At 39.5% G+C, this 27,531-nt stretch overlaps 1 protein-coding gene across 1 annotated transcript in view; it reads left to right on the top strand.

Annotated features, from left to right (window-relative positions):
- Positions 1–27,531, top strand: part of VWF (von Willebrand factor) — a 145,801-nt gene that overhangs the window by 57,641 nt on the left and 60,629 nt on the right. The window contains exons 20-30 of the mRNA XM_030040818.2: positions 3,739–3,877; positions 5,593–5,727; positions 8,862–9,008; positions 9,701–9,841; positions 11,458–11,577; positions 12,185–12,341; positions 13,007–13,165; positions 14,383–14,518; positions 17,187–18,526; positions 19,248–19,367; positions 21,613–21,756. Coding sequence (XP_029896678.1) covers positions 3,739–3,877; positions 5,593–5,727; positions 8,862–9,008; positions 9,701–9,841; positions 11,458–11,577; positions 12,185–12,341; positions 13,007–13,165; positions 14,383–14,518; positions 17,187–18,526; positions 19,248–19,367; positions 21,613–21,756 — 2,738 coding nt within the window. The remainder of the gene's footprint in view (positions 1–3,738; positions 3,878–5,592; positions 5,728–8,861; positions 9,009–9,700; positions 9,842–11,457; positions 11,578–12,184; positions 12,342–13,006; positions 13,166–14,382; positions 14,519–17,186; positions 18,527–19,247; positions 19,368–21,612; positions 21,757–27,531) is intronic.

Genomic DNA, 27,531 nt, shown 5'->3' with positions numbered 1-27,531 from the left:
ATATTACATTGTGAATCATGTACTATAATTAGACCTGGGGAAAAGTAGGTTTGAAGGGAGGAAGATGGAGAAGTTGGTATGTTTATATAGACACATATACTATAACCTGCTTCATTGTATCTAGGTAAAACTGACTCAGCTGAAAAACAGACACAACGAAAATTTTATTGAACAAGAATAGTAAGGTGTAGAACTCCTAGGCCTTATTGTGAAATTTGCAAGATTCTTCACAATAACCATGCACAGGCTTTTTATTTTCAGTCATTCTTATAATCTTCAATCGTAAAAAAGTCATAACCATGTTGCTTCATTCTTGTAATTGCCCTTTTGTTTCTGGCAATGCCATTTTAAGTGATATTTCCTCTAATACGTAGAATTTTTTTCAGTATCAGGATCAAGAAAATGTTAGAAATCATGCTTTTTCTCATTGAAAAAAATATTCTTCCTCTCATTTTAGGTAATTTTCTTGAATGTGAAAGTAAAATTGGAAATCAGGTCCCTTCAAAAATGTCACTAGAGCTTTTTTGAGCTATGTGACTTTTAAAAGTTTCATGATAGTTCTCAGCAAACATCAAGTCAAATGTCATTTAGAAAGTGATATAGGAAATTACTATTGCTTTGAGAATTAATAAGAATTGAGAGTCTGCATTTTGGAGGTCAGATCTTCCTTTTCTTTTGTTTTTGCTTTTTGTACTGCTGTTGCAGGAGTTCTCATTCTCACTTGTTCTTAGCCAGATGTGAACACCTGCAAACGCAATATATGAGCCAGAGGTGTCAGATTTGGCGTTTACATTCAACTTGACATATGGGAGACCCTAATTCATGAACAACGGAATGTCTCCAAGACTAAGCTAGTGGCAAAACTTTTGTTATGCTACGTATTGGGAATTCGTTGTAGAGCTCAGTGAAAATTTTGGAATAACATTTATGAAGCAGTACACAGCAGAAATTTGCTAATCTGAATTTTGCTACACCACGTACTTTATAATCTGTCCGTGCATATATATATATATATAAAATCTTGGTCTTGCTCTACCTATTAGGAGAGATTTAATCGCAGAGGATGCAATAGGTTTCACGTTACTGAAATTTCATTCTTTGAAGAAAATGTATCGCACAATATTTATTATACTGTGAAGTGTTATCAAGATTAAACAATGCTTACGCTTGGGTTAAGGCATTACTAGAGAACTCGGTTCAGTACCTGGTTTTTTTTTTTTGGTTAGCAATTTGATCTTGGGAAAGTACTTGAGGTTTTTTATCCCTGAGTTTTTACATCTGTAAAGCAGGGATAGAATTCCCCTTTCCCTGCCCTTATTATAAAGCTTGATTAGAAAATCCCTGGGGCAGTGATGGTGTCCATCTGCATTCATATAACATTTAGTAGATGAATGTTTCTCTAACCTCAAGCAAGCTATTGCTTATTAGATTATTAAATTATTATTATTTTTACATTATTAGATATGGTGTCAGATGCTAGTCTAACTCCCCCAAATTAATAACAAACGGAAGAGTGAGCAGATTTTATGCTTCATTGACCTTGTTTTTTATTTTCGTTCCTCGGTCTTTTGCTAGTTAGCAAATCAATTTATTTCACTATTCAAAAGCCTGTGGATGCCAAGGGAAAGATCTCCTTTCGTACCTGCAGCTTCTGTAGCAAGGCTTGTTGTTCTCCAGGATACCTCTGGAAAAGGGCAAGAGGACAGGGTGGATGCTCTGAAGTCTCTTCTTGTCTTTGTTTCACAGTTTTCCTCTTTCCCTCGTTTTAACTTGAGGATAACGGTATTTACCTCCCTGAGCCTTATTTATCAGGGGTACCATGTAAGATTTAGACTATTATGTATGACAGCAATGAAAGGATACAAATGTTCTTGTAAACTCTCAGAAATTTAATAACATTTGGTGTTGAATATGGCTGGTTTGGTGTCATCATGAAGACTAGGAGCCCTATGATTTTTTTTCTTCTGTCTGTTACGCTGGTACAATTACAGTGAAACCAATTGAGTTACACCAAGATAAGAGAATTGGCTTTCTTTGCATTTTGAATATCCACTCAGAAGAAGGTCACCATGTGTTTTTTTTCTCTTGTTTTGTTAAATCAAACCAAAAACCGAAACAACAAAAAACCCCAAAGGGCAAAAAGAGTGCAAAAGGAGAGAAACAAAAAAACCCCCAACACTGTCCCTTTCATCATGGCATCACTGGCTTTCTACAATAATGACAGCGTAGTACAGCTGCTACGGCAATGTGGGTATAATGATATCAAGATCTTAACCCTGTGTCTGATTGCTCTTCAGAATTCCCCTCCCACTGAAAAAAAAAGGCAGCATCTTGTTTTGCTCTGCATGTCAGGATGTCCCACCCCCCTTTTTTTTTTCCTTGCATATTCTGTGATTATGAGGAAGTCTAGGAGGTGACCTCAACAACATTGCTTGCAAACAATACAGGCCAGGAGCTGCTGTTGTACCTCCTTTCATGATCAGGTGTCTTGTCACATCTGCTCACATCTCCTGTCGCATAACCTGAGATTTAGCTTGGAGTCATATTTGTATGGTGCCAAACTTGAATTCTCCTGTAGGACAGACATTCTGGTTCAGTCACCACAGGAGACCTCGAGACAATATCACACCATAGAACATTCCTCAGAGGGTGTACGTATATGTGTACCTATGTACAGAAAAAGAAATATTTCCATCCATATGTGTGTTCTTGTCAGACTGTGAGATAAAGTGTCCAACTGCTAGTTCAGATAAACTATCATGAAGAATGAATTTAATTTAAGAACAGAGACACCTCTTTGGAGAAGGGTGGTATTATACTCAAGTATATAATCTAAATGAAAGCCACTGGGTAGACTGAATTATAGTCCTGGTTACCTGGTCCCAAAAATTGGTCACTAGAGTAAATGCATGTCCTTTGGCATCAGTTGGATATCAAATTTACTGCTGTTTTGGCTTTCAATGAGGAAAGATGGACAGTACTGCAAATAAAAACAGGGTTGCTGATATTATACTTTGTGTTTAACCTGTAATGGTCCTTAGAGGGTAATCAATCTGTTTTTCTAAAAGGAACCTCTGAGCAGAGCAGGATATCCAAAATAAAATACTAATAGTATTATGAAATATTCTAGCAGGCTCTGTTCAGGACCCTCTGTAATAGGGAAGTTCAAAAGGCATATACACCTACCTGCAGCTTGTAAGAAAAAGGGGAACATAAACCTTATTCACTTAACATGTTAATGTGCTATTTGGATTTATGGACCCAATGTTAACACATGCTAATTTATGTTAATGAGAGACTGTCATCTGCTGCACAGTAGTGTAATGTAGTTATGAAAGTCTATTGACAGAAGGATTCCAGCAGCCCAGGCTTGGACCGCTCTAAGAGTACCTTCTCAAGGCCAAACACAGAGAGGATCTGCTGGGAGGACAGACAGCAACACAGAAAACTGCAGAGGTTTCCCGCAGAGCTGCATCTGATGTCTGCGTTAAGACGCACAGGGGAACAATGCTCCTCTTCGGTCTGCAGCAGGTTACTCCCTGACCCAGGCCCAGGAAAAAGAGCTGAACAAGGCAAAATAGTAGCTTATCACCACTTGTGTGTATTTTGGAGAGACTTTAGACCATGAGCTCCAAGAAGCAGAAACTTTCACTTTGCCTAAATCACCTTGCATTCTCTTGTTTATTATATACATTGGAAATAATGATAACTGTCACTGACTCATTTTCTCTGTTGCAGTGTGTGCCATGGTCGAAAGTGGGAATGCACCAAAAATACGTGTGATGGCACCTGCACTGTTATTGGTACAGCTCATTATTTGACATTTGATGGACTGAAATACAAATTTCCAGGAAACTGTCAATATGTATTAGTTCAGGTAAGAACATGTCAAACACCAAAGTGTCTATATATTAATAGGGTATTTTACACCAGAAGTCCAAAGTTTGGATAAATCACAGTAAAGTATTCTTAATTACTAAGCCAGATGTATGGTAGAGGAGAGCAGAGCTTATTAACAACCTTAAAAATGCCTTGAGAACTTTGAAGATTGCATTGCATTCTGTAGAAACGAGTTAGGTAGTCATGTGTCTTAACTGGCAGTCATAAAACTTGTGATAGCAGCACGGTACAGAGAGGAGCTATCTGAATCTCATCTCTAAGAAGGAACTGTAGATACCCATAAATCAATCATTCCTTATTCTCCTCTAGCCTCTTTATCCTGTAGCGATGGCTTACTGTCTGACCGAGAGACACAAGAAGTGCTTGGTGAACCTTCTCTAAAAGCATCCAGAGCACAGACTCTGCTCATTCACTTTGGCAAAGTCACTGTCCTGTTCCATGCACCAACCTGTTTGGAGTACGTTGACAATATCCATTTTCTTTGCAGCAAAGAGGAGAGGTGGATAAAGGCATAGCACACTAATATCAACCTGTGATTCGTGGAAGCAGCCAGACATTTAAGAGTTAATTAAGATTAAGGCTCATCTACAGATGCAAATCATTTTGTATTTAAAAATGTGTGTGCAAAAAGAATTTCTCTGAAAATTTGGTCTAACTCAAGATGGATCCACTGCTAATTGATAACAACAGTCTTCTGCAGTTACAAAGTGTCATGTTTCTTAAGTGGGCTACTATTTTCCCCAAAGACCCCTTTCATGAAGCAGATTCCTCTTTGCAGTTCTTGGGCAGGAAAGTGTGATCAACCTGCCTCTGGCTAGGTCTTTGAAATATGCTCCCACCTTGATGTCAGCTGGATTGCCTTAGAAGACTGATGGCTCTGACGCTAGTGAGAGCATTGTGTAAAGGTCTTATGGGCTTTATATAACATACAGTACTACAAAACTAGTTAAAATGAAAATGGGATCTCTCTTTTCTTCAGATGACAAACACAGAGAACTATAGACAGGGTCTTTTTCTTAAAAGGTGTATACTGAATGCCCCCCCAAACCCTAAAAGGCATGATAGTCATGAGTAATCATACAAATTTAGTACCAACTCTCCATGCATCTAAAAAATACTTGACTTAAAAGAAAATCAATACATTAAACTACATAATTGCTCCCCAAGAAATAGGTTGATGTTGTTGTAATGATTACTCATGTACAGGTTGGAAAACATGGGCATCAAACCTTTTGCTCAAAACTATGCAGCAAGTTTCTTTCTAACCCTTCTTTCTAACCTAACCCTCTAGGTTTATATTTTTATTTTATCATTACAGCTGCAGAGTCTTGTTTTCACTGTTAAATCAGTTAATATTTGTACATTAAGATGTACACTGTGCCCATTGTACATCTTTAAGATATCACGGGTACTGTAATAGCATGGATTCTCCCTGCCAAAGAATACCCTGAAAAATATGCATATGTGTGTGTGACTGGCAGAGCGTACATCATTCTTCAAGGGGTGGACCACATGAATATCAATGCTAAGCATAAAATAAATTAATATGGGAACAGTTAGCATGGCAACATATATCCTACTGGCCACAGACTACACAGGGTATTAGTTGAGGCTTCCTTGTTCTCCATAAATCTGTATGTATTTTTCAAATGTTCCACATCAATGACTCATTCATTTATTTTCATCTGATAGGATTTCTGCAAGGATGACTCTGGGACATTCCGGATACTAATTTCAAATGAAGGCTGTGGATTCACTGGAGAAAAGTGCACCAAAAGGGTTATCATTCTTTATGAAAGTGGGGAAATAGAATTGTTTAATAGAAATGTACGTACGCACGCTTATGTTCTCTTTCTTTCCCTTTTTTGGGGAAAAGAATTTCAGGTTGTTTAGTAAGATGAGGCATGAATGACCTCATGCTCAGTGGTTCTTGAAAATTAGATCATAAAATGAACAGATTAGCAGGATTATAATTATCCATTTTGCTCCCAGATGTTTAATGCCATTTTGGTATTTCTGGTTGATGCCAGTAAATTTTTCTCTCGTAAGAATGCTGCTCAATGCAAGCTCATATGAGGAATGCCCTTTCTAAATATGGGAGGTCTAAGTCTGTTTCAAGCAAGGTTAAGTGTAAGGAAGAGCTAAGAAGTAACTGTCCCATGACTAGTAAAAGTTCAGACCTAATTTAGCTATCTGATGGACTGAGCACCCAGGAAAAAAAAGAAGTCATGGCTGAAACAAGTTGATACTACAGAAGCAAATATCATTATCCTTTCCCCATTAAACTGTCAGATGGAAAATGCGGATGACTGGATTCTTCTTTTTTTATCCCCTTTCTTACCAACAAACACTTTGTTTTGACTAAGAATTGACCAAGAATCACTTCCATCTCCCATGTACCTCCATGGCAGGATTTCCAAAGGGCAGAGTTCAGCTCTTTGCCTTGAGCACTGTAACAATTTAGACCGTCTGGGTGTTCAAACATTACAGAGCTACAATGGATTATAGTGTTTCAGTTGCTCGGTTTTCAGAAGTAGTGTGCTCTGAAGTGGCATCTGGACCAGAGATTTGCAAAAATGTTCCCAGTGAAATGTGAAACCACTCTACATTTGCCTTGTTTTGGGTTAACAGACAAAGCGGTACCAGGTTTTGCATAGTCTGCAAATTGCCTGCAAGTTGCTGCGTGCCACTGATACTTGACAGGAACACATAAAACATGACCGTTATTAATAGTGTCTGTGCAGGGCATCTTGACAGCATATGATCCATGTAGGCTTTTGGTTGCTGGAGGAATGAACATGGGACGTATTGGTTGCCCAACCAATTTTTCATTTCTACTGCTAAAGAATCCCATACCTGGGTGAGGGTGAATAGTAGCACAGATATCGTTCCATAGAGCCAGGCTTTGTCCGAAAGCTTCTTTAAGTGGAAGATTTTCAGAAAAGCTCTGCTTCTGTCTGGACACCTAAAGAAGGGCCAGAAAAGACAGGAGGTGATTAGGCATCCAACAACTCCAGCAAGAGAGGCTGTTTGGTTCCTGGGAGATTATGTCCTTGTAAGGGCTAGGTCTGTATCACAAGACTGTCCACACAACCTTGATTGAATTTTCAGCTGTCTTTCTAGAGAATTTAAGGCTCAGTGTAATAATATCTAGAGCAGGTTTTCTTAGAAATAACAGCAACCAAAGGAGAGATTAAGGTAAAACAACTGATATGAAGACTCTTAGGCAAATTCTCACCCAGTGATGACTTCCTACACTATTTTGCCACAAGAATCCTTAGAAGAAAGCAGGAGAATCAGGTCTTTTTTTGACATTACAATGTTTCCAAGCAGCATTGTTTTAAGATGATACTGTTTTGAGAGCAGCTTCTAGTTTTAAGTAAACGGGGGATTAATTGAAGTATCTGCATGTTACAGTTCTGGCTCACATTAAAAAAAAAAAAAAAAGTATCATGAAATCATTTTTGCTTTTCTGAAACAAATAAATCTGCCAGTTTGCAAGGTCAAAAGTTTATGACTTCATGGCTGGGCAAAAAGCCTCCATAAACATACAAATTCTGAAATTTAGGTCAACCTCCCAGCTCAGCTTTGTCCTCCTCTGTTTTTTGCCTGACTTTGGAAAGATAGAGACTACTATATTTAGAAGTTAAGTGACCAAGTGTGACTAGGCTATAGTAATATGTTGGGCATAGGAGAAGATGAAAAAGGTTCGAGTTCCTAAAATATCTTTTAACATATTCTTCCCTGAAGACCTTGAAGGCCCTCTTTAGAAGATCCTTGGAGGATGTGAACAGTCTTCTCTGGGGATAAAGGTTTCTGATAATAATCCAGAGATGAAGAGAATTGAATTACAGTACTGAGCTTTTACTGAATTGAGCAAGAAAGAATAGTGGGATAAGGAAATATTTTTGCCCTCAAACTAGAGAGTGGGTGAATGGTTTGTGGGCTCCTTTCTCCCTTGCTTTAATCACTATTTGTACTGATTGAAAGTTTTCATCTGCTTCTTCCACAATTAAGCAGTTTTCAGTTAATGCATTAATGGTGCTTAAAGTAACAGCCATGCCAGACCTTTCTCTCCAAATGTGGTTAATAATCCTATTAAAGTTCCCATTGAAAGGGGATTATGGTGTGAAAGCAAGCATTTTAAATTAATCTCTTAAGTTCTTAGTAGCTGGAGGCAGTGAATTTGCAGCCAGATGGAAAGAGAAAGAGGCACACAGGGGAAGTGAAAGTGATGGAAAAATGAAGACACACCAAAAGGAATCTCTGGGGACTTTTCCTGTTGGTGTAGCTGGTTGGGAAGAAAGTCATTCCTGACTTCAGAATGACTGAAGTCCTTCTTCAGAGGCCTTCAGAGGCCACTGATGCATGTGATTCTCCTAGATCACATTACACTTAAACGTAGCCAATGCTACCTGCCTCAGGAGCACAGAATTGTTAGTTTCCTAAAAAGATGAAATAAAAATAAAATGTAATTCCGTGAATCATTGACTGAATACTAAACTAATTGTTAATTGGGTATACTCTGTCTTCTTTATCAGCCCTCCTTCTGTTTAGCAGTCATTGCTTTGTGTGTCAGCATTTGTGGTGAGTATGTTATACCCTGGGAGCACAAGGGACATTGCCACATTCAGAATTATAGAAATGTGATGAGATTTGAAATACCTTACTTGTATCCCAATTTGCTGTTCCAAAGTGTTGTTTCTAAGGCAGTAATTTATCCACAGTGACTTTTCAGTGTAGAGACAAGCCTTTAATGAGTCCCTTTACCCATACCTTGCTTACAATTTTGCAAGTACTCCGGAGCATCTGTATAGTGTATGGGAGCTATCTGTTCTCTGGAGAACAGCATGTTTGAAAGTAGCTGTTAACCTATGAGCACGTGTCCCCCTGGCAAAGTGACCTACATGAAATAGTAATTAGAGACACCATCAATAGCACAATGTGCTTTTCTTCTTCAGGTAAATATCAAGGTACCTCCTAAAGATGACAATGATTTAGAAGTCATAAGGTCTGGCCGTTATTACATCATTTTACTGGGCAAAAGCATCAGTGTGACCTGGGATCTGGCTATGGGAGTCTCGGTTATCTTAAAAGGCAATTTCAAAGTAAGTGTTTTTTTGCTTTACTTCTTATTCTCACTAAAGAATGCACTTGCCCTGTCTCTGGGGAGTAGCTTTTTTATTTTTTATTTTTATTTATTTATTTTTTTATTTTTTTAATGCAGACATGCTGATAGATTTCCATGGAGTATTAGACACTTGCTTGAAAATGTAGGGTTTTTTTTTTTTGTAATAGCATAAAGGTTGCTTACTTTCCTGATAGTTCAGCTGTAAGGGGTAAATTCTGGGTCACTGGAGATGAGCTATGATAGAAAGGATGAATGTTGTGGTGCCTGGGAATAACTATGCCTTGAGTGATTTTTTCTGTATTCAAGAGCAGCACTATAAGGAGCCAGATTTACTAGTGATGGCGACAGGACAGTCATCTCCAGAAATAAAATGGGATTGTAGGGACATACTCGAACTAGAGCCAACAGGCACCACTGATCAGAGTTGTCTTGCTTCCTGGAGCCCTTGGAGAAAGTATGGTCCTACTTTCAGCTAAGCAGAATGGGAATAGGAGCTAAACGTTCTCTGTGAGAGACTACGTCTATTTTAGTGAACTTGGCAAGGCCAGGGAGAATTCAGTTTTTAAGACTTGTGCCATTAAAGCACTAGGCTAAAAAGACTTCTTAACAAAACCCTAAGCCAGTCTACAGATGTAAGATTTATGTATTTTGTGTTTCTTTCCCTGCAAGGATCAAGTGTGTGGTCTGTGTGGAAATTTTGATGGAATCCAAAACAATGATTTGACCAGCAGCAATGAACATCTTGAAGTAGATCCAGTTGACTTCGGGAATTCTTGGAAAGTTAATCCATACTGTGCTGATGTTGAAAAGGTGATTGTGAATGAACTGTGAAAACTAATTAATATGGGTTACAGTATCATTTAAGAGTGGACAAAGAGGTTTGAAAGGATAAAAATAAATAGAAATGAACTTCTTCCCCCATATTTTTGCCAAATAATATTATTTCTTCAAATCTGATAAAAGATCAATTAACTTATCTAAGGTCTCTGTACTGCCTGGCTTCAGGTGAATGTTAAAATAGCCAATCTGTATGGTGGAGGCTGTTCATAGCGTTTGCCAGCCCAGATGCTTGAAATCCAGGTATAACTGGAAATCTCATTTTAGAGCTTAATCTAAAAAAACCAGCTGTAATTTCCAGACAGGGGAGTTCAGATAAAAATTTTTTATTTTGCTATCCAAACTTCTATATCCCAAATCTGAGTCTGTCCATCTATGAGCAACTGAATGCGCAGGTTAATATCTTTCTATATGCTTCTCGATCTTTTTTAAAGAGCATTCAGTTGTTATTTTCAGATTGGAGAGGCTTGAATGGAAAAAGCAAGATACAGGAGGGGATGTAAGACCTTATTGCCATCCATCACTGCTTCTGAATTTTGAGGTCACCTGCTATCTGAAAGTGTTATCTATGTCCTGGTGCTGGAGATTAGATGATTTTATGGGGTGCTAGTTATGCTACACATGAGTATACTTCCTCTTTTCCAAATACAGAGTTTTGAAAAAAAGAGATTGAATAATAAATTTGTCTTGAGCTGACAAAGTATTTCCAAAACAAAAAGTGAGAGGAAACAACTTGAAGACAACTTTTTTTGACGTTTGTAAAATGAAGCATTTTATTCAGATGATGCTTTTAAGGCTGAAAACTTTCTCTTGAAAATTTGTCTAAATTTTCAGAGAGAGAGGGGGAAAAAAGGCCTCTTTTAGATCTTTCCTTAAAAGATTTAAATTATCAGAAACTAAAACGAAGCATTTATTTTTGATCACATGGAATCTTTTGGGTTAGTTTGCTCACATAGCCACAGTATTATCTTGCTGAATGTCACTTTTTTGGTATGGTTTGGTTGGAGTGTAGAAGAAGTTGCAATAATGAGGAGTGAGACCACAGGGTAAGACCGAGAAGGAGCAGCTTCTCATTTCAGTGTAAAAGGCACACGGCAGAACCTGCAGACTGTCTCCGTGATAAATGCCATGTCAATACTAGTGCTCCTTGTTCTTAGATAAATTAAACAGGAGAGGAGGAGACTACTGAGCCATTCTTATTCAGCAGTGGCCTTAGGTATTGTCTGCTGAAGACTGGTAATATTTGTGAGTCTTGTGGGCCTTCTGTAGAGCTGTGAATGATCATTTTTCAGGATGGATGTTTGGTTCAGCGGGACTTACTGTCATCCAAACGTCTATGTTATCCAAACGTCCAAAACTGCAGCATACGAGTAAGAGCTGGAGAAAATGTAGGGGGTGACCTGCTCTACTCTGCGTTCTGCTGCGGCAGGATCTGTGTCTGTCATACAACAGGTTGAAACTTGACTCAAAGAAACAATTTCCTTTGTCATGAAAAATGCCTAGTGTTAGTGAATCTCTTCAATTTGAAGAGTCCCGAGGTCTTGAAGGTAAGGCTAATGCAATGTGTGCTTGTCTCTTACAATATTAAGCCCAACCAGGAACAGACCTTGATGTCTCCGCTGTGTAATGGAAACATAGTGAAGCAGGTGATGGTAGAAACATCATGCAGCATTTTGTCTGGGGATCTCTTTGAAGAATGCAAAAAGCTTGTGAGTATTGTGTCACGTGTTTGACATTCTTCAATTCTGCATGATCTCTGCTGACACTGATTACAGCTGAGGGGAAAAATATGGTTGTGCTGACAGCACACAGGACTTGGAGGCTCACTAATTGGCATTCTCATCTCTGACCCTGTCCTGTAGCTGATGCTTCATGGGAAAACGCAGGATACCACCTAGTAGCAAGCTATAGAACAACTTTTGCTTGAGAAAAATTTTACTCTAAAGCCCAGAGACTGGCACATGAAGTCAAGCATAAGGGTTAAGATTTGAGGGGAGGGGGAGCTGAGCTGATGTAATGTCATTCAGGCTGCATTCTACCCAAGGTGCTGCACAAGAGGGCAGGGCCCAAAAACATACAAAGTTACTCCATATGGGGACTATTAAGGGACAATAAACTTCAGTGTCTATAGCAACTTTGACAATGTGGCCCAATTGAAGTCCTTGCTAACATCAGCAGAAAGACCTGCACTGATTTATGTGGCACCTCAACTCTTGGCAAATGGAGCAGCCAAGCCATCTGAAGGCTAAATGTGTCTAGAAGAAGTAGGTGAAGGGAATCACTGAGTGTGCTGTACCCCATATTTCTCTTTTGCAGGTGAATCCCGAGCCCTACATAGATATTTGCACATACGACACTTGTGCTTGCGAATCTATTGGGGACTGTGCTTGCTTCTGTGATGCTATAGCAGCCTACGCGCATGTCTGTGCACAAAAAGGTGTTGCTGTTCACTGGAGATCACCAACTCTGTGCCGTAAGTACAGGGTAGATGAGGAAGAATTGGGTGAAAAGGTTCAAGCTTTTAATCAATAAGCTGTTGGCTTAGATAGACTATTTTCATCCAGCTCTGCTCCCACTGATGTCCAGAGAAGTTCACTTTAATGGGACTGGGCTAGCAGCTCACAGTGACATTTCTACTCCCTTTTCTATTTATGTTCAGAGCCATACCTGGAAAAAACATTCCCTGAATTAGGGGCTATAATGGTCTGTGGTACAAACAAATCTAGAGAAAGAAATGGTTTCTGTAAAATATATATATATATATATATATATATAAAATATATATATAAAATATATATATTTTATATATATATATATATATATATATATTTAATTAAAAGCTTAGAGTTTGGTTATTGCAATTGTTTTTATCAAAACCAAATATCTCCGGTCTAGAGCAAGTATCTCATTATGTGAAAAAAGATGTAAGAGTGAAGAAGTGGCCTACCCTAGATGTAATAAAAGAATAATGTAGTAAAAAAAAAAAAATTATATTTTTTTTATTTAAAGATGAAAATCTTTCTTTTTCTATGAATATGTGGTCCCCTTTATACCAAGTTTGGTGTCATAGTTCTGAGAGGCATGGTGAATATACTCTAGTTTGATTTTTTTTTCACCTCTGATTCTTTCACTGCATAGCACAAAGCTGCGAGGACCTGAATAAACACGAAGTAGATTATCAATGTGAATGGCGATATAACAGCTGTGGACCTGCTTGTCCTATAACATGCCAGCACCCACAGCCGTTGGAGTGCCGTCTGCAGTGTGTGGAAGGATGCCATGTACACTGTCCTGCGGGTAAATCCATCTTTTGCTTTAAGCAGTTACTTAACTTTTTCTGCTATGCCCCTGGTACTATTTTTTTTTTAACACCCCCTAAGTGTTCCTATTGCATGAAAAGAGATCATACAGTCCAGAAATATTCACAGATTTGTACAGCTGGAGATTGCAAAAGACTTAGATGTAGCAGTTAATTCCTTAAAAGGCTTACTGATGTGTTTTCACCACAATTTCTTAGTGCATTAGGAGGAAGGTGGTTGGGCATCCCGGTTTGAGTTTGTGAAATGACCACAGTGTGTGGAGGGCATGAAGTGGTGCGTAGAAGAGGAGAACGATAACACTGCCAGCAAGAATGAGGGAGGATGGGAACAGAGCAATAAGGAAGGAAGACAGGAGGATTAGGGGCTGTGTAGCAACAGAGATGGTTGACTATGTGGTTAAAGTAGAGTATGAATTTGTGTTGGAAACTCATAAAATGCTCTGCTTCAGAGCAACCACTGCAGTGGGGGAAATCCATTGCCTTGACCTGCTTACTACCTCCAAGGCTTTGATGCTCCTGAGAGTGCCCAGCAGGCATCCTCCTGTGAGCATGAGCTTTTAGCTTAACTGTTCCCAACAACCATCTTGTAGAAAGGGGAAAGGAAAAAATATGGGAAATATGGGATGAGGAGAGTAAAGACAGACAGAAAGGGAAAGAGTAAAAGACGAGCAAGATCCAAAAGGAGAGCGAAAACTCAGATGAACAAATAGCTCCTAAAGGCAGAGTGGGAAGACGTGAAGGCAAAAAAGGAAGGCTATTTGAAGCTATAAAAATATCTATAAAAAGCTATTTTATGACCAAGAATAGCTATTCTGGGCCCTGGTATCTCTGATCAGAGTGAGGTAGGGGATAGTGGGAGAAATAAATAATATACATGTAAAAAGGAAAATGCTATTTTCTCCTGTCATCTTAAATGCTTTGTTCTAAAGATACATTCACCTTCTGTATGGTACTAGCTGTTGCAGGTTATACACTGGGTTAAGTACTTCCAACATCTAAATAAAAGTGGTTATGAAGGAAGGAAATACTTCTCTGTCTCAAGCTGGCAGTGGCCATAACACAAGCACAGTATTCAGAACATTTGAGCCCAACTCAGAAGCCTTGTTATGTTTTTTTTTAGCAGAGTAAATGCAATGATTAGATTTGCAATTCATGAAAATTGGCATCTTTATACTACTGTGCTATTCTGAAACAGGGAAAATACTTGATGAACTGTCCCTGGATTGTGTCAGTCCAGAAGACTGTCCCGTGTGTGCAGTTGGAGACGTCAAGATCCCGCATGGAAGGAGAATAGTTTTGCACAGAGATGATCCACAGCGCTGTCAATCTTGGTATGATGGGTTTATGCAGTGAAATAGCATGCCTGTTGAGTAAGATGAAGGGAGAGAGATGAAGCACATCTGCATGAATAAGTTTTTGTACATAACTTTAAATATACCAATGAAGATGAAGCTTGGAAACCATCTTTTATGTCAAGATCTCTTCACATACAATCTGAAGCTGAAGTTTTTCAGTGACAGTAGGGATTATAGGATGTCGGCTGAATTTAAGCAAGTGAAATTCATAAATTCCTTTCAAAAAAGGCCTTTTCCCACGTGTAGGTGCCCCAACTGGCTTCAGATATCCACTTCTTTTTGTGTAAGGTGTGATTCAACATCAGTAAAGCCATCAGACTCTTTCCTTCTGCCAGTACTAAAAAATTCCTACGTATAGTGCAAGATCTGAATGTGCACTCAGTCGAGAACTCGCTGAGATTATTAGCAGTTGGAATTGTGTACTATTATTGGAAAACCCATTTCCCCAAGATTTTAAGATGATATCCCATGGCCTGATCTTGCATGCATGCATTTCCAAATATGATGAAATTAATGGCAGGGTGCACAATGCTGTGCACCGTGCAGGATAAGGGCATTTAGCCACAATGGGGCAGAGACTGTTTTTCATTCTGCGTACTGCCCAGTGGCATATTATGCCATGGCCTGTAGTATCTGAAAGTTTGGCTTTCTCTGGATGTCTAGACCCTTGATGGATACTTTCACTAGTCACTTGTAATGCTGTGAATACAAGAGAGTTTTCCATCTTGTAATTTGACCATATTTAATAGAAAGAGTTGTAAAACTGCAGCAGCTATTAGCCCAGACTAGCACCTTAGCTCCAAATGCTCTGAACCTCACAGAAGCTCTGAATGGGTATGAACGTTGAATTCCTGGCCTCTTGCCAGGGCTAGCGTATGTCTGTGCTATAAACCCAGGGCATGAGACTGTTATGCTAATCAATTAAATATATATATATGTATATATATATTTTTAACAGTGTACACACAGAGCCTTGAATTCCATCAAAAGGTCAAAAAAGAGCCTTCATAAATGAGTCTCTGTTCCCTAATTTTTGTAATCCTTAATAATAATTTATCTTAAATGTTGATACACTGGCTGCTGCTCACAAAAGATTTCAGAACATTAGGAAAACTTACCTCACTAGGGAAACATCCTTTTGCATAGCTGTCACCTAATTTAGATGCCTACACCATCTGTACAAACAATAGAAAATATTGCACAAAAATGAATTTTATAGCAAATATCCAAAGGAAATTGGAAACTAGAAGAGGCTTGTTCATATTAGGATTAAAATAATAAATCTTCTGTTGCTATAGGTTAATGCCAAAAGTAGCTGTGCATTCTTCAATTAGGAAGACACTAAAGGCAGCTTGAAAAGAACACAGCGCTTGAACTAAGAAAACTTGAACTAAAGTGCCACGTGTAAAGTCTTTTCCTGGAAAATGGCATCTTCTTCCAGTATTGACTCATTTAGTTTGTACATTCTGGTTTTTCTCTGGCAGTGAAAACAAGCATTTCTTGGTCCTTGCTCTTTCATAAACTTTTCCTATTCTGTTTCATGGACTCTCTGGTAAGACAAGGAAAATATATTGACTGAGTCTGTACCACCCCGTGCATGAGTACAATCATGTCCTTTGCTCTGATAAGTGAAGTAAAGAGAATTATGCAACCAGGAATTAGAAGGGCAGAACTGTTAAACTTGCTAAAGATAGAAAGAGATGAATTATAAACAAGTTTCTAAAAGGTGGGGGGTAACAGAGGTGAAAAATCTCATGGCGGTACAGAAGGATGAATAGTGGAAAAGGCAAAGATGGGGGAAAAAGAAAAATTGGAGCTGAGATGGAAAGGGGAAGAGAAAAATGTACTAATGGAGGTGAGTAGAAATGGTGGGGGAAGACAGGACTAGAAAGAGATAACAGCTGTAGATGAAATACATCATTTAATATAAGAAAAAGGACTGAAAAAGAGAACATGGTAAATAAGAGGAAGATAAGAGACACACACACACACACACCCAAAACCCACCCTGGTGGACGAACATGTGCCAAATCTGTATTCAAAACAAAATTAAGTCAGGACAAAGAAAAGGAGTGTAGTACACTTTAGAGGTAGCAAAATGGCTGTTTGTTATTTTCATTAAGGTTAAAATCTAGATAAACCTAGCCTCCTCGCAGAGTCTGCTAAGTCATATCGGAGCTAAAAGCATCTTTCCTCCTCTAGGATTTTACTTCTTGTTAGCTGCCTCCAGTTTGCCTCATGCTTTGCTTCCTTGTGAAGCAAACCAGATCTCCCAGTTCAGTCCACCAGTGGCTTGTAGGTAGCTGTATTGCTGAAGCTCAGTGGGTTTCTAGGCAGTTTCCAGGCACAGATTTTACACATTCTGCCAAAGGCTGTTATAAAGAGAGTTTCCTCTGACAAATGCATCATAGTTTGTCATATGTTTCCTGGATCTAAACAAACATGTATGAACATATAGGATTTAGTTGTACAATACCTCGTGGGGAGTTGTAGGAAAATGGGGGGGGGGGGGGGGAATCATTCACATCGTCATTTGTTTTTGAGATATTTAACTGTTTCTGTATGGACAGTCTTTTATTATGTGTGGGTGATGTGTTGTTATAAGCGTTGATTTTTTACAGTTAAATTTGCTGATTTTTTGTAGTCTGTGTGAAGGGAAGAACTTAACCTGTGTAGCCTGTGAACCAGTGGAGGACACCCTAACACCAACAACACCTGCTCCAGAGGAAGACATTGAACTACCACCCAGTGAATACTCATGCAGCAAGATGATGGACTTGGCCTTCCTAGTGGATGGCTCCAACAAACTGTCAGAGGAGGACTTTGAACAGCTGAAGACTTTCATAACAGGCATGATGAAGAAACTCCACATCTCCCAAAAGAAAATCCGAGTGTCGATTCTAGTGTATAGAGCTGGCCCCACAATCTATCTTGGCCTTAAAGATATCAAAACACAGTCCCAGATGAGAAAAATTGTCCAAAGCATAAAATACACAGGTGATGAAGTAGCATCCACCGCTGAAGTCCTTAAATACACCGTGTTTCACGTGTTTGGAAAAGCAGAAAGGACAAATGCTGCCAGAATTGCAGTGCTATTTATGGCAAGCAAGTCTCCAGGAAAACTCCGCGGCATCCTCACAGCTTTGAAGAATAAAAAAATCATAGTAATAGCTGTGGGGATTGGGCCATATGTTAATGTGGAGCAAATCAGGTTCATTGAAAAGCAGTCACCAGATAACAGAGCCTTCCTAATGAACAATGTGTTAGAGCTAATGGATAATAGGGATCTCCTCATTGATCGTCTATGTGATCTTGGACCTGAAGAAAGTCCTCTGTTACAAGCTACGTCCACTCCAACAATATCCAGTGTCTTATTTCACCCCTGGGGACTCACAGCACCACCCCCCTTCTTGGAAAAGCCTACTCGCAAAAGGCTGGACATTGCTTTTATCGTGGAAGGATCTGACAATGTAGGGGAGGAAAATTTCAATGCCGTCAAGAAGTTCCTTGAGAGGGTGATCACAGGAATGAATGTGGGACAGGAAGATATTCATGTTACAGTCATGCAGTATTCGGAGACTGTCACTCTGGAGTATTCCTTTAGGGAAATACAGTCAAAGGAAAGCATTATTGAGAAGGTGAGGAACATACCCTACCAAGGAGGGAAGGCTACCAACACTGGGAGTGCCCTCGATTATATTTCCAAACACACATTTACACCAGTGAATGGGGGCAGGCAAGATGTTCCTCACTTGGTATATATGGTGTCATCCAGTCCTTCCACTGATGTTATCACACGACCTCCCAGGAGCATAAATGTTATTCCCATAGGCATAACTCCCCATGCAAATATCCAAGAGCTCAGAAGGATCAGTCAGCCTAATAACCCAATTATCTTGCATAGTTATAGCACACTTATTGAAGAAGCACCTGAATTAGTGCTGCAGTCGTGCTGCTCTCATAAACTTTGGACAGAAATTCCAGGTAAAGTTGGATGTATTTTCTGTGTAATTTCCTTTTTTCTCTATCCTGTCTCTTCCATTTCCCCCTCGCATCACTGAAATTTGAAGGGTTCCCACATCTCATTTGGTATCTTGTTGTCCAAATGCCAAGGGAGGACCATTTATCTTCACTGGAGGCTGAGGATGCTGCCCTGGTTCAGCAGTACTGAGCACAGACCTGCAGCCAGCCTTCTGTAGGCTCAGAAGTCCTTGGCTCCATTTGTTAGTAAAGTACAGTAGCTTTCAGATAGGTTGGAGGGTGACAAGAAAAAAAAATTATCCTCATCTGCCTGCCTCAAGCAGGTTAAAATTTTACTTCCTCTTTCCTGAAGAGACTTCATGGTTTTTTTTTTTTAGTTTTTTTTGGGGGGGGGGGGGTGGTGGTGGTGGTAGGGCGGGCAGTATTTTGTGTTTGTTGTTGGGGTTTTGTTGTTGGTTTGGTTTGGGTGGGTTTTTTTTGTTTGTTTGCTGTTCTTTTTGTTTTAGTCCCCTGAGAGTAAAATAGCTTGAGTAGAAAAGCAGAAATTGAAATACCCATGTATCCCACTGAATATATATCTTAAGGTTTTCATTAAAAGGGCATCCCACTTTCAACTGGCCATTATCCTGCTTTGTTTCCCCTTTCAGTTCCTACCAATAGATTAGCAGATGTTACTTCTGGTTATCATGTATAAAAACCCTTTTTCCCCCCACCCACTCCTCAGGGTTGTGCAACAAACCAATGGATGTCATGTTTCTTCTGGATGGAAGTTCCAATATTGGAGCATCAGAGTTTGAGGAAATGAAAAACTTTGTACGGGCATTTATTGAAAGTGCTGAGATCAGTATGTATCTGTCTTTTAACTCAAACACATAAAGACATTTTGTGTTCTTTTGCTTATACAGGACGAAACAGCTGCTCAGTATAGTTTTTTTTTAAATTTTGTTTTCAAATGACTTATTCCAATCCTTCAGAAAAAATTAAGTTTATATGGAGAAATCAGGCTAGCAGAGCTTTTGGTTCAGATACAGTTCAGTTTCCTCCCAAACCAAGCTGTTCTGGTTCAGGTGAATAAAGGTTTGACATCCAATTCAGGGAATAATGTGATGAGGAATAGCTCAGACAGCAGTTCTGCTGAGCTCTTCCCTTTATACTATACCGGACATAAGAAATGTGTGTGCCAAACAGGCGAAGAGGTCCCTGTCACAGGATGGAGATTTAGCTGAACTGTTACTCTGTGGCAGAAAAGCAAAAATACAAGTTTGGTTTTGGTTCAGTTCCGGATTAGGTTCAACAGACTTGAAAATAATAGTTCAAGTTCAGTTCTGGTTCAAGTAAAAATGGATGATTCAGAGGGGTTTTTGTTCAGGTTTGGTTCAACTACAAGGTTTTGGTCTTTGGAAGAGGCATTTCTGGTTCTGACCAGCCCTTTTTGGCTAACCTAGGGTGCTGAAACTGACTTTTTAAGATTTATTTCGTGGCCCGTGTTGGGTGACAGATGCTTTTTGGGAGTGCTAGACTTGCTGAGCTTGCAGAGGAGGTACACCTCTAGTTAGGTCATTCAGCACAGATATTATCAGTGCAGCCAGCCTGGCAGAATGCCATATATCCTGCACATACACGAAGGGACCATGTGGCACATGTAGTAAGTTAGGACATCATATGCCCTTGCACCGAGGCCGTCCACATGGCAAAGGCTGCACAGGATCCTGTGTTTTCCCAGTAACATTTGTTTTAACAAACCTGGATTTTTTTGATTGTACTTTTTTCAATTCGGCATTAAACCATTTCCATGGAGCAACTGCTGTTGCTGCTGGTGTTTCCCACTGGGTGTTGACATGTTTGTATTATACCTGTGCTTCCAGAAGAGGTGATTACCAGCACTTGTACTAATTAGAGAGCTCGTAGAGGAAAATTATAACATTTCTGTAGGTCTAGAATAACTTAGGTTTTTTTTTTTTTTTTAAAGATTGCACATGGAAGACACTTGGTTTCTGAAAATTGTGTATATGCATGATATAGAGAAGCAAACCAAGTGAAACAAACACAAACTTAACAATAAACCAACAGACAGTTTATTTTAGCCTAGCTGTTTTCCTTATCTTTGAAGCCTGTAATAGCAGATGTTACATCATTAACAAGAGGACAATAATAATGTAGCTATGAAATGACTCCTTACTACAGCCTTGATTTTAAAATCTTTAAGACGACCATGGAAAAATTGTAAAGTATAATGAGTAGACAATATTCAGATCAATATAGGGCTGTAACATTTGGGTACATGAAATTACAATTATTGTTAACTACATTCATAAAATTTTTACAAAGCATTGATAAAGAATAATATGCTATATACATAAGTATCTTCAGTATACAGTAGAAGTCCTTCTAAGATGATGAAGAGAGGTATAGCGGATCATTATAAACAATGTATTGCCCAGTTCAATTCTGCAAGTCTGATATTAACTATCTATATCAACCCTCTGTTAATAGTTTTATTCATACTTCTCTCATAATGTATAAGCAGAACCAGGATGTCAGAGAATAGCAGAACTTGGAATTTCTCTTCATTCCTCTTTGCAGGTCATACTCCCTGGGTGCACTGTGTCCCATGCTGCAGCCTGATGCGTGCCACTCAAGTGTTGTATGACAGAGGGAAATTTGCATGAAATGTATTTATCCGGGGAGCTTGGCCTATCAGACAAATGGGGCATCACACTACCACTCTTGCAAAACAATGTGCACGTAAAAAAAAAGGGATCTTTAGAGAATTTTAAAATGGAAAAGGAATAATATTTGGAGATCAATAAAGTACAATTCTCCAATCATGGTCAAAATGATCTGAGGTAAAATACTGCATGCTGATTCCTGACAGAAGAGCAACTGTTTCCAGCAGTACTTGCATATTTTTTCACCTGGGAATATTTCAGTTTTGATCTTTTGATTGAAAACACAGCTTTCACACTCTGATGGAAAATCGCTGTCTAGTTGTGCTTAATGTAAAACACAACCATGATGTATCCTTTAGATTTATTTTAAGACATTTGTATGCACTGCTTACAATGTTTATTTTCTGCTTTCTGCTTCAGGCAATAGTTCAATTCATGTGTCAGTTCTCCAGTATGCCAGGGAAAATAATCTAGAAATTTCATGGAACATGCCTCAAGAGACTGAAAAGCTTGTAGAGATGGTGCGCTCAATTCAACAAAGGGAGCAAGGTCCTACCAGACTAGGTGAGTGATTATGTGGATGTTGATGTTTAAACAAGAGAGGAAAAAAACCACCCAGAAATGCTAAATATAGCCTGGCCCCTATCACCAATTTATGTCGGTGCTATTGTGGTAGTGTTCTGCAGTAGGACTCTCAGGTTTTTTTAGTTCATTCATATCTTTATTTATGTACATTTCTTGGTAAAGGTTCAATTTTCTCTATTAAGCTGTATCTGTAGGTTACTTGAATTAGGGTTTATTTTAATGTATTTTGGAAAGAAGGCGACTGATTTCTTTTTAGCCTTGAAGTGATTCTCAGGATTTGCATTCATTATCTTTCAAGCAAGCAAAACATAATTAAGAAGTAAAGACTTTGATCATTAACCTTTCAGCGTCAATTAGTGGATTAGACATTTAACAGCAGAACTGCTTATGCTGACTTCAATAGCGAGGGCAGCTAGATGTTTGTTACTCTGTGCTGAGCCAGTGTAACCGATCTGGTTGAAAAATAACTTAGCAAAACAGTAGTTATTTTCTGGGTGGTTCAGTTCCCTCATCCAAGTTGTCATTCTGGTCTCACAAGGACTTGGGCTGGCACAAGGCTGGGGATGGTGCCAGGGAGCAAGGATTGCCTAAGGCGGCACCTTAGCCGAAGAGTTACTTGTGAAACTTCATCTTCTGTTGTGGACAACTGCATCCTGAAAAGCATGTCCACTTCAATTTTCATGTGCTAAAACATAACACAGATTTCCCACTGGGTCTGTGGAAATTCAGTACACGCACATGTATCAGTTGTAGGGTTCAGCAAAAAATGATTCTCCTACAGCATATCTGATCTTTCACCAGATACCCTGAGAATTTTGTTCTTCTGGACTGGAACCACATTTGCTCTGGCAGCCACCTAGCATTAGGGTCCTATAAGAGTTGAGGAGTACACAGATTTTTAGGGTCTTTGGCCTACTTCAGACTGTAAAGAGTTATTGGTACAGAAAAGTGAGAAATAAAACCTGACTTCCATAGTTCGCAGGAGGATTAGCCATGATTGCTTTCTCAGCCTGGAGAAATAAAAATACCAGATGGCTGATGAGACTTCTATAGGCTCGTTGTGGGATAAATTGTTACGTACAAATAGATAAGTTTCATGAAGCCTTCCATGTAATGTGTATAGTAAGCTACACTGAACTACAGGATAAACAGAGAAAACATGGCCTTTGGGAAATGAAATGGGAGAGGCAGCCACATGACATACTCGTTAGTGATTTGTTTATGTCTCATTGGAAAATGCTCAGAGACCACGATGAGGGATGTGGTATAATGAACCAAAATGGAATAGAGTAGAAGTAGTTCCTCCCAAATGAAGTAATGAAAATAAGTCACTGTGGTCCTGTCCTGCACCTTGTAATGTGTGTGAATTCGGCTGACTGTGTAGGAGACTCAGCATCCATGGGAAATGCATGGTCATTCATGTCATTCTGTCTGTGCTTGGGCCTCTGGAAATGCAGAGGCTGCTTCAAAAGTGTAGATGGCTCAATCTGTATCTTGCAGTTCCCTAGGTAGCTTTGGAAATCTTTTCTAGCCTATGGAGGGCTTGATCAGGATTTACCTATCAAAAATATCATTACCATCAGACCAGTGCTATTTCTTCTCATTTGTGCTGGCTTCCCTATGGTAGAAACAGGATCCTGTGTAATCCTTATTCAATCATTGCTGATCCAAATCATCCTATTTTGGTCAAAAAAGCTATATGTGCAGAGAGCAACTGTAGACTCTGTTGCCATTACTGCAAAAGTCTTACTGCAGAAAGTGTTCCCTTTTTCTGTTTCAATTAACCATAAGGAAACTCCAGCAGAGAGATACGTTTTATTAGTAAGAAAAAATGAAAAACTACAGAGTATAGAAGGGCGTAGACAGAACAAAGAAGAGCAGCCTATACCACAACGCTTTCCCATGCTTATGCAGTAAGATAGCATCAGGCAAATTTTGGCTCAAGTAACCTATTGAGAAGAAGCTCCGGGGATATTCAGACACTACGAAATCATGTACAACTTCATATAAGAAATAATTAAGAAAAAAAAAAAGAAAAAGAAAAAAAAAGAAAACTAACTGCAAGCAAGAGCTGACAATATAAGCCTTCATTCAACTAAAGGAGTGATCTATGCAAGAGAACCGAGAATCACATAAACATGCCTCTGTTGAGCATTCATGGGTATTTAGGAGAGTCACAGGGAGCACATTGAGCAATCCCTACAGTAAATACCACTTAACACTTTATAAAAACATGATTTTGCTTGCTTATATCTTTACTAAAAGTAGCTCATTTAGGCTGATGTTTTCCATGCCCACTGCCTGCCTCAGACTCAAAATTTGGAGGGAGTATGATCTATGTGGCTCAGCTGTATTAAAAGCATTGTTAGGGAAAGAAATGTGTGGTGTCCCCCCCGCCTCGGAAAAAAAATCTTAAATATTTTTACTGAAATTTTCTATAGTTATTAACATACTTGAGTAGCAGCATTCAGCTTTGCCTGTCATGATTAAGAAAGTAGAAATGTTTCCTTTCTAACCGCCCCCCGCTGCGGTTTAGGAAGCAAAGACCCACCATAGCACTTTTCTTTCTTCAGATCTCTACCCTGAGCAATGCAGTCTAAGCAGCATTTTCAAAAGCTTGTCCCCCTTCACCCACCCAAGGCTGTGGTTTTGCCGGCAGCTGCCCTTATCTAAGGGCTCCCATGGGCTGAAGGACAGAGGTCTTCCTCACTTGCTCCCCCCCGACTGTTTCTGAATTGATGGTGTCAGCTCCTTTTTGAAGGCAGCTTTGCATGCCTACTAGTCTCTCCCCTGAGCTATTTTAATGCACTGTCCTGGCAGGTGTTTTTTTTTTGTTTTTGTTTTTTTTTTTTTGTTTCTTTGTTTGCTCGCTTGTTTTTTCCGTTCATTTCTTATAAGGTTTGTGAGTTGAATGTGGTTCTGGGGGAGCCCGGCATCATCAAAACCCCTTGGTGGTAAGAGAAATGCAGGATTTGTGACCTGTGCAGCCAGGAAAGCGGAGGAGAGGGACAGGGTTTGGGGCCTCAGAGCCTGCTCCTTTCAGTGGTGGTGGGCTGCTGGACTGACAGGTCTGGGCTATTCATGAAGAGTTCAGCCATTCTGTTAATTGACAAGTGTTAATGCCAGAATATCAATGTGCTAAGAATTGACTATTTAAAGCATGGATCTGTGGGATCAGTTTGCAATAGCTAATTTGTTTCAAAATTAAAATAATCTACTATTTTCAGTTAAAAAAAAAAACCCAATTCAATGCCAAGTCAAGACCCTAAATTAAGCTATAAAGACCAGCTTCAGGATTATTGTCATGGAGGGGGCTCTTCCTGATTAGACAAGTCCTTGCTTAAATAGATGCAATCTGGACTATCCACAGTCCAGATAGTGTTGGCTTTTTCTATATTTCAAGTGCTGGGGAAACATTTCTTTTTTGCTTCTTTCTCAGGCAGCTTTCAGTACTTGTGGGTGATTAAGACCTCTTGTAGTACTTTTTTTGCTCAAGATGTTGCAGAAGTGTTAGCGAAACCACTGAGGCCACTTAAGACACCGATTCACAAGTTCCCGGCAGGAACCTCCGCCTAACTGGAATCCCCTGTCTGTCACAACTCCACAGACCCTCACGGGGGCTTTACATTTTATTCCTCATTTCAGACAAAATTAAAGAAAATAATTGCAAAAGTTGCTTTTAGGAAGTTTCTGCTTTCCCTGAGGCACCCACCAAACCATTAAATGTCTGTGCATTGGTTTATTTTCCTCCAGATTGGCTTATTCTGGGATTAATCTTGTTTTTTATTTCTTGGATATATTTCAAACATTTCTAGGGCACCTTGTGCTCTTTCAGTTCATTCCATGATGTTCATAATTGTTCCCAATCTAATATCTGTGATTCAGATTAGCATGCCTTTTTACACATTTTTCCTCCTTTATCCAAATCATTAATGAAATTATTCAATAAGGCAGAATCTAGTGTAATTCCCTGTAGACCCTCAGTAAACACCTCCAACCCTACTCAACAGATTGTCTTTTGTCCTTAAAACTTGTTTATGTCCATTTAATCAGCTTTCAGTCCTTGCAGGGACCTCTGCATGAACCATTCTGAATTATTACTTCAGAATACGAGTCTGGCTTGAATGTACATCAGGTGATTTAAAAAAAAAAAAAAAAAAGAAAAAAAAATTATTCAGCTAATTAGCCCTTATTGAATAGCCTTGTTCAAGGCAACCAGAAAAAGGTTCTTACAAAGCCTTTTCCGACTTTCAGAAGTTCTTCATCAAATGTTCATAGTCCTAGCTGAGAGAAGACTGTGCAGTGATGCCATACCTTCTCCGTGTCCCCCCCCACCGCCCCTGTCTTTGTAGGTTATCTTCTGGGTTTTTTTGCTTTAATGATCATTCCAAACATGACTTCTGTTTTGTACTCTGTAGTGTAGTCAGGAGCGTGTCTGCACTGAAAGATGTGGAGAAGGTGCTGTGCTGTGGTGGCAGCCTTTGGAATGACTGACCCACCCTTTCTAAAGTAGCCCATGTAGATCAACGTTTTTGGTTTTTTTTTTTTTTCCCTTATTAATTTGTATTTTTTACCTGGACGTGCCCAATGACTAACAATCATGCCCTAATGACTGAGCTGAAAAGCTGCTGGGAGCTCAGTGCTCCTGCAAGCTAGGTCTTTTTGTTCAGTTATCCAGATAAATGTTTAGATGGTCAAATTTGGGAAGGGTGTGTGTGTGTGTGCTTGTGTGAAACTAATTGTGGCCGTTGTGCCTGTCAGGACCACAATAAGTGTAACGTGTTAGGAGGCAGCAGGAGAAGAGAGAGCAGGAGGTCAGGGACAGATGACCAGACATGCATTCCCCATGAAGTCCACTGCCTTTGGGAACAGATTTTTTTATTGTGTGTCACACTGCTCTCAGCTTTGTTATTCTCCTGTATGCGATGAAGGCTTTTGGCTTTGAGACTTCATCTTCATGTCTCATGGGTTGTGCGTCTAGCGCCTGAAATACATGTGAGTATAGAAGTCAATCTGCTTCCAAAGCCCATTTGTTGCCTTTTTTTTTTTTTTGACAGCACATTGTGTATGTGAGAAACAGAAACTATTTGTAACAATAATACATGAGACTAACATAATTTACTCCTATGTTCAATATGTGGGAACATGTTGGCTGCTAGTCCGGGCTTAGGTTCACAGGCACAAACAGAGAAAATCCGTAAAACGTGTAACCCTTAAAGCCCATAGCAAACCTCCCATTCACTTCACTGGGGCTTATATGATGCCCCTTGTCAATGCTAGCAAATGATGTTTTGGCCACTGTCAGATATTCTTTAAAGACAAAAAAATTGTTTTGTTGTTTTATGGAGCAGGATTTAGGGTATTTTCTATTAGCATTTCAGTTTTCTCTAGGGTCCACCACTGAAATAAACAGCTGATGGTGTGGTCCCATACAGCCAAACAGGTTTAAGAGCCAGCTACTGCAGAAGGGCCTGGTCCCCTGCCACCTCACCGCTGCACACTTGTACTGCCCGCCTTCTGCGGGAAGGGCCCGAATGGCTGAAAACAACACACTTTTTTTAGAAAGGTTGCTTTTCAGGCGTGGTGAGTTGCCCGAGGCAGCTAGCTGCGTGGCGGGTGGGTAGCAGTGCTGACTGGAGGGGACTGGGAGGACATGCCCAGCTGGCGCACCCAAGGAGCGGACCCTTCCTTCTGCCAGCAGCTCGCTACGGCACTAATGCAGCCAGAGATGCATTTGCAAAGTATGTAGATACG

Source organism: Aquila chrysaetos, chromosome 17 (assembly GCF_900496995.4).
Source record: "Aquila chrysaetos chrysaetos chromosome 17, bAquChr1.4, whole genome shotgun sequence".
Taxonomy (NCBI): domain Eukaryota; kingdom Metazoa; phylum Chordata; class Aves; order Accipitriformes; family Accipitridae; genus Aquila; species Aquila chrysaetos.
The sequence above is the reverse complement of the archived record's forward strand: the minus strand, read 5'-3'. Positions and strand labels throughout refer to the sequence as shown.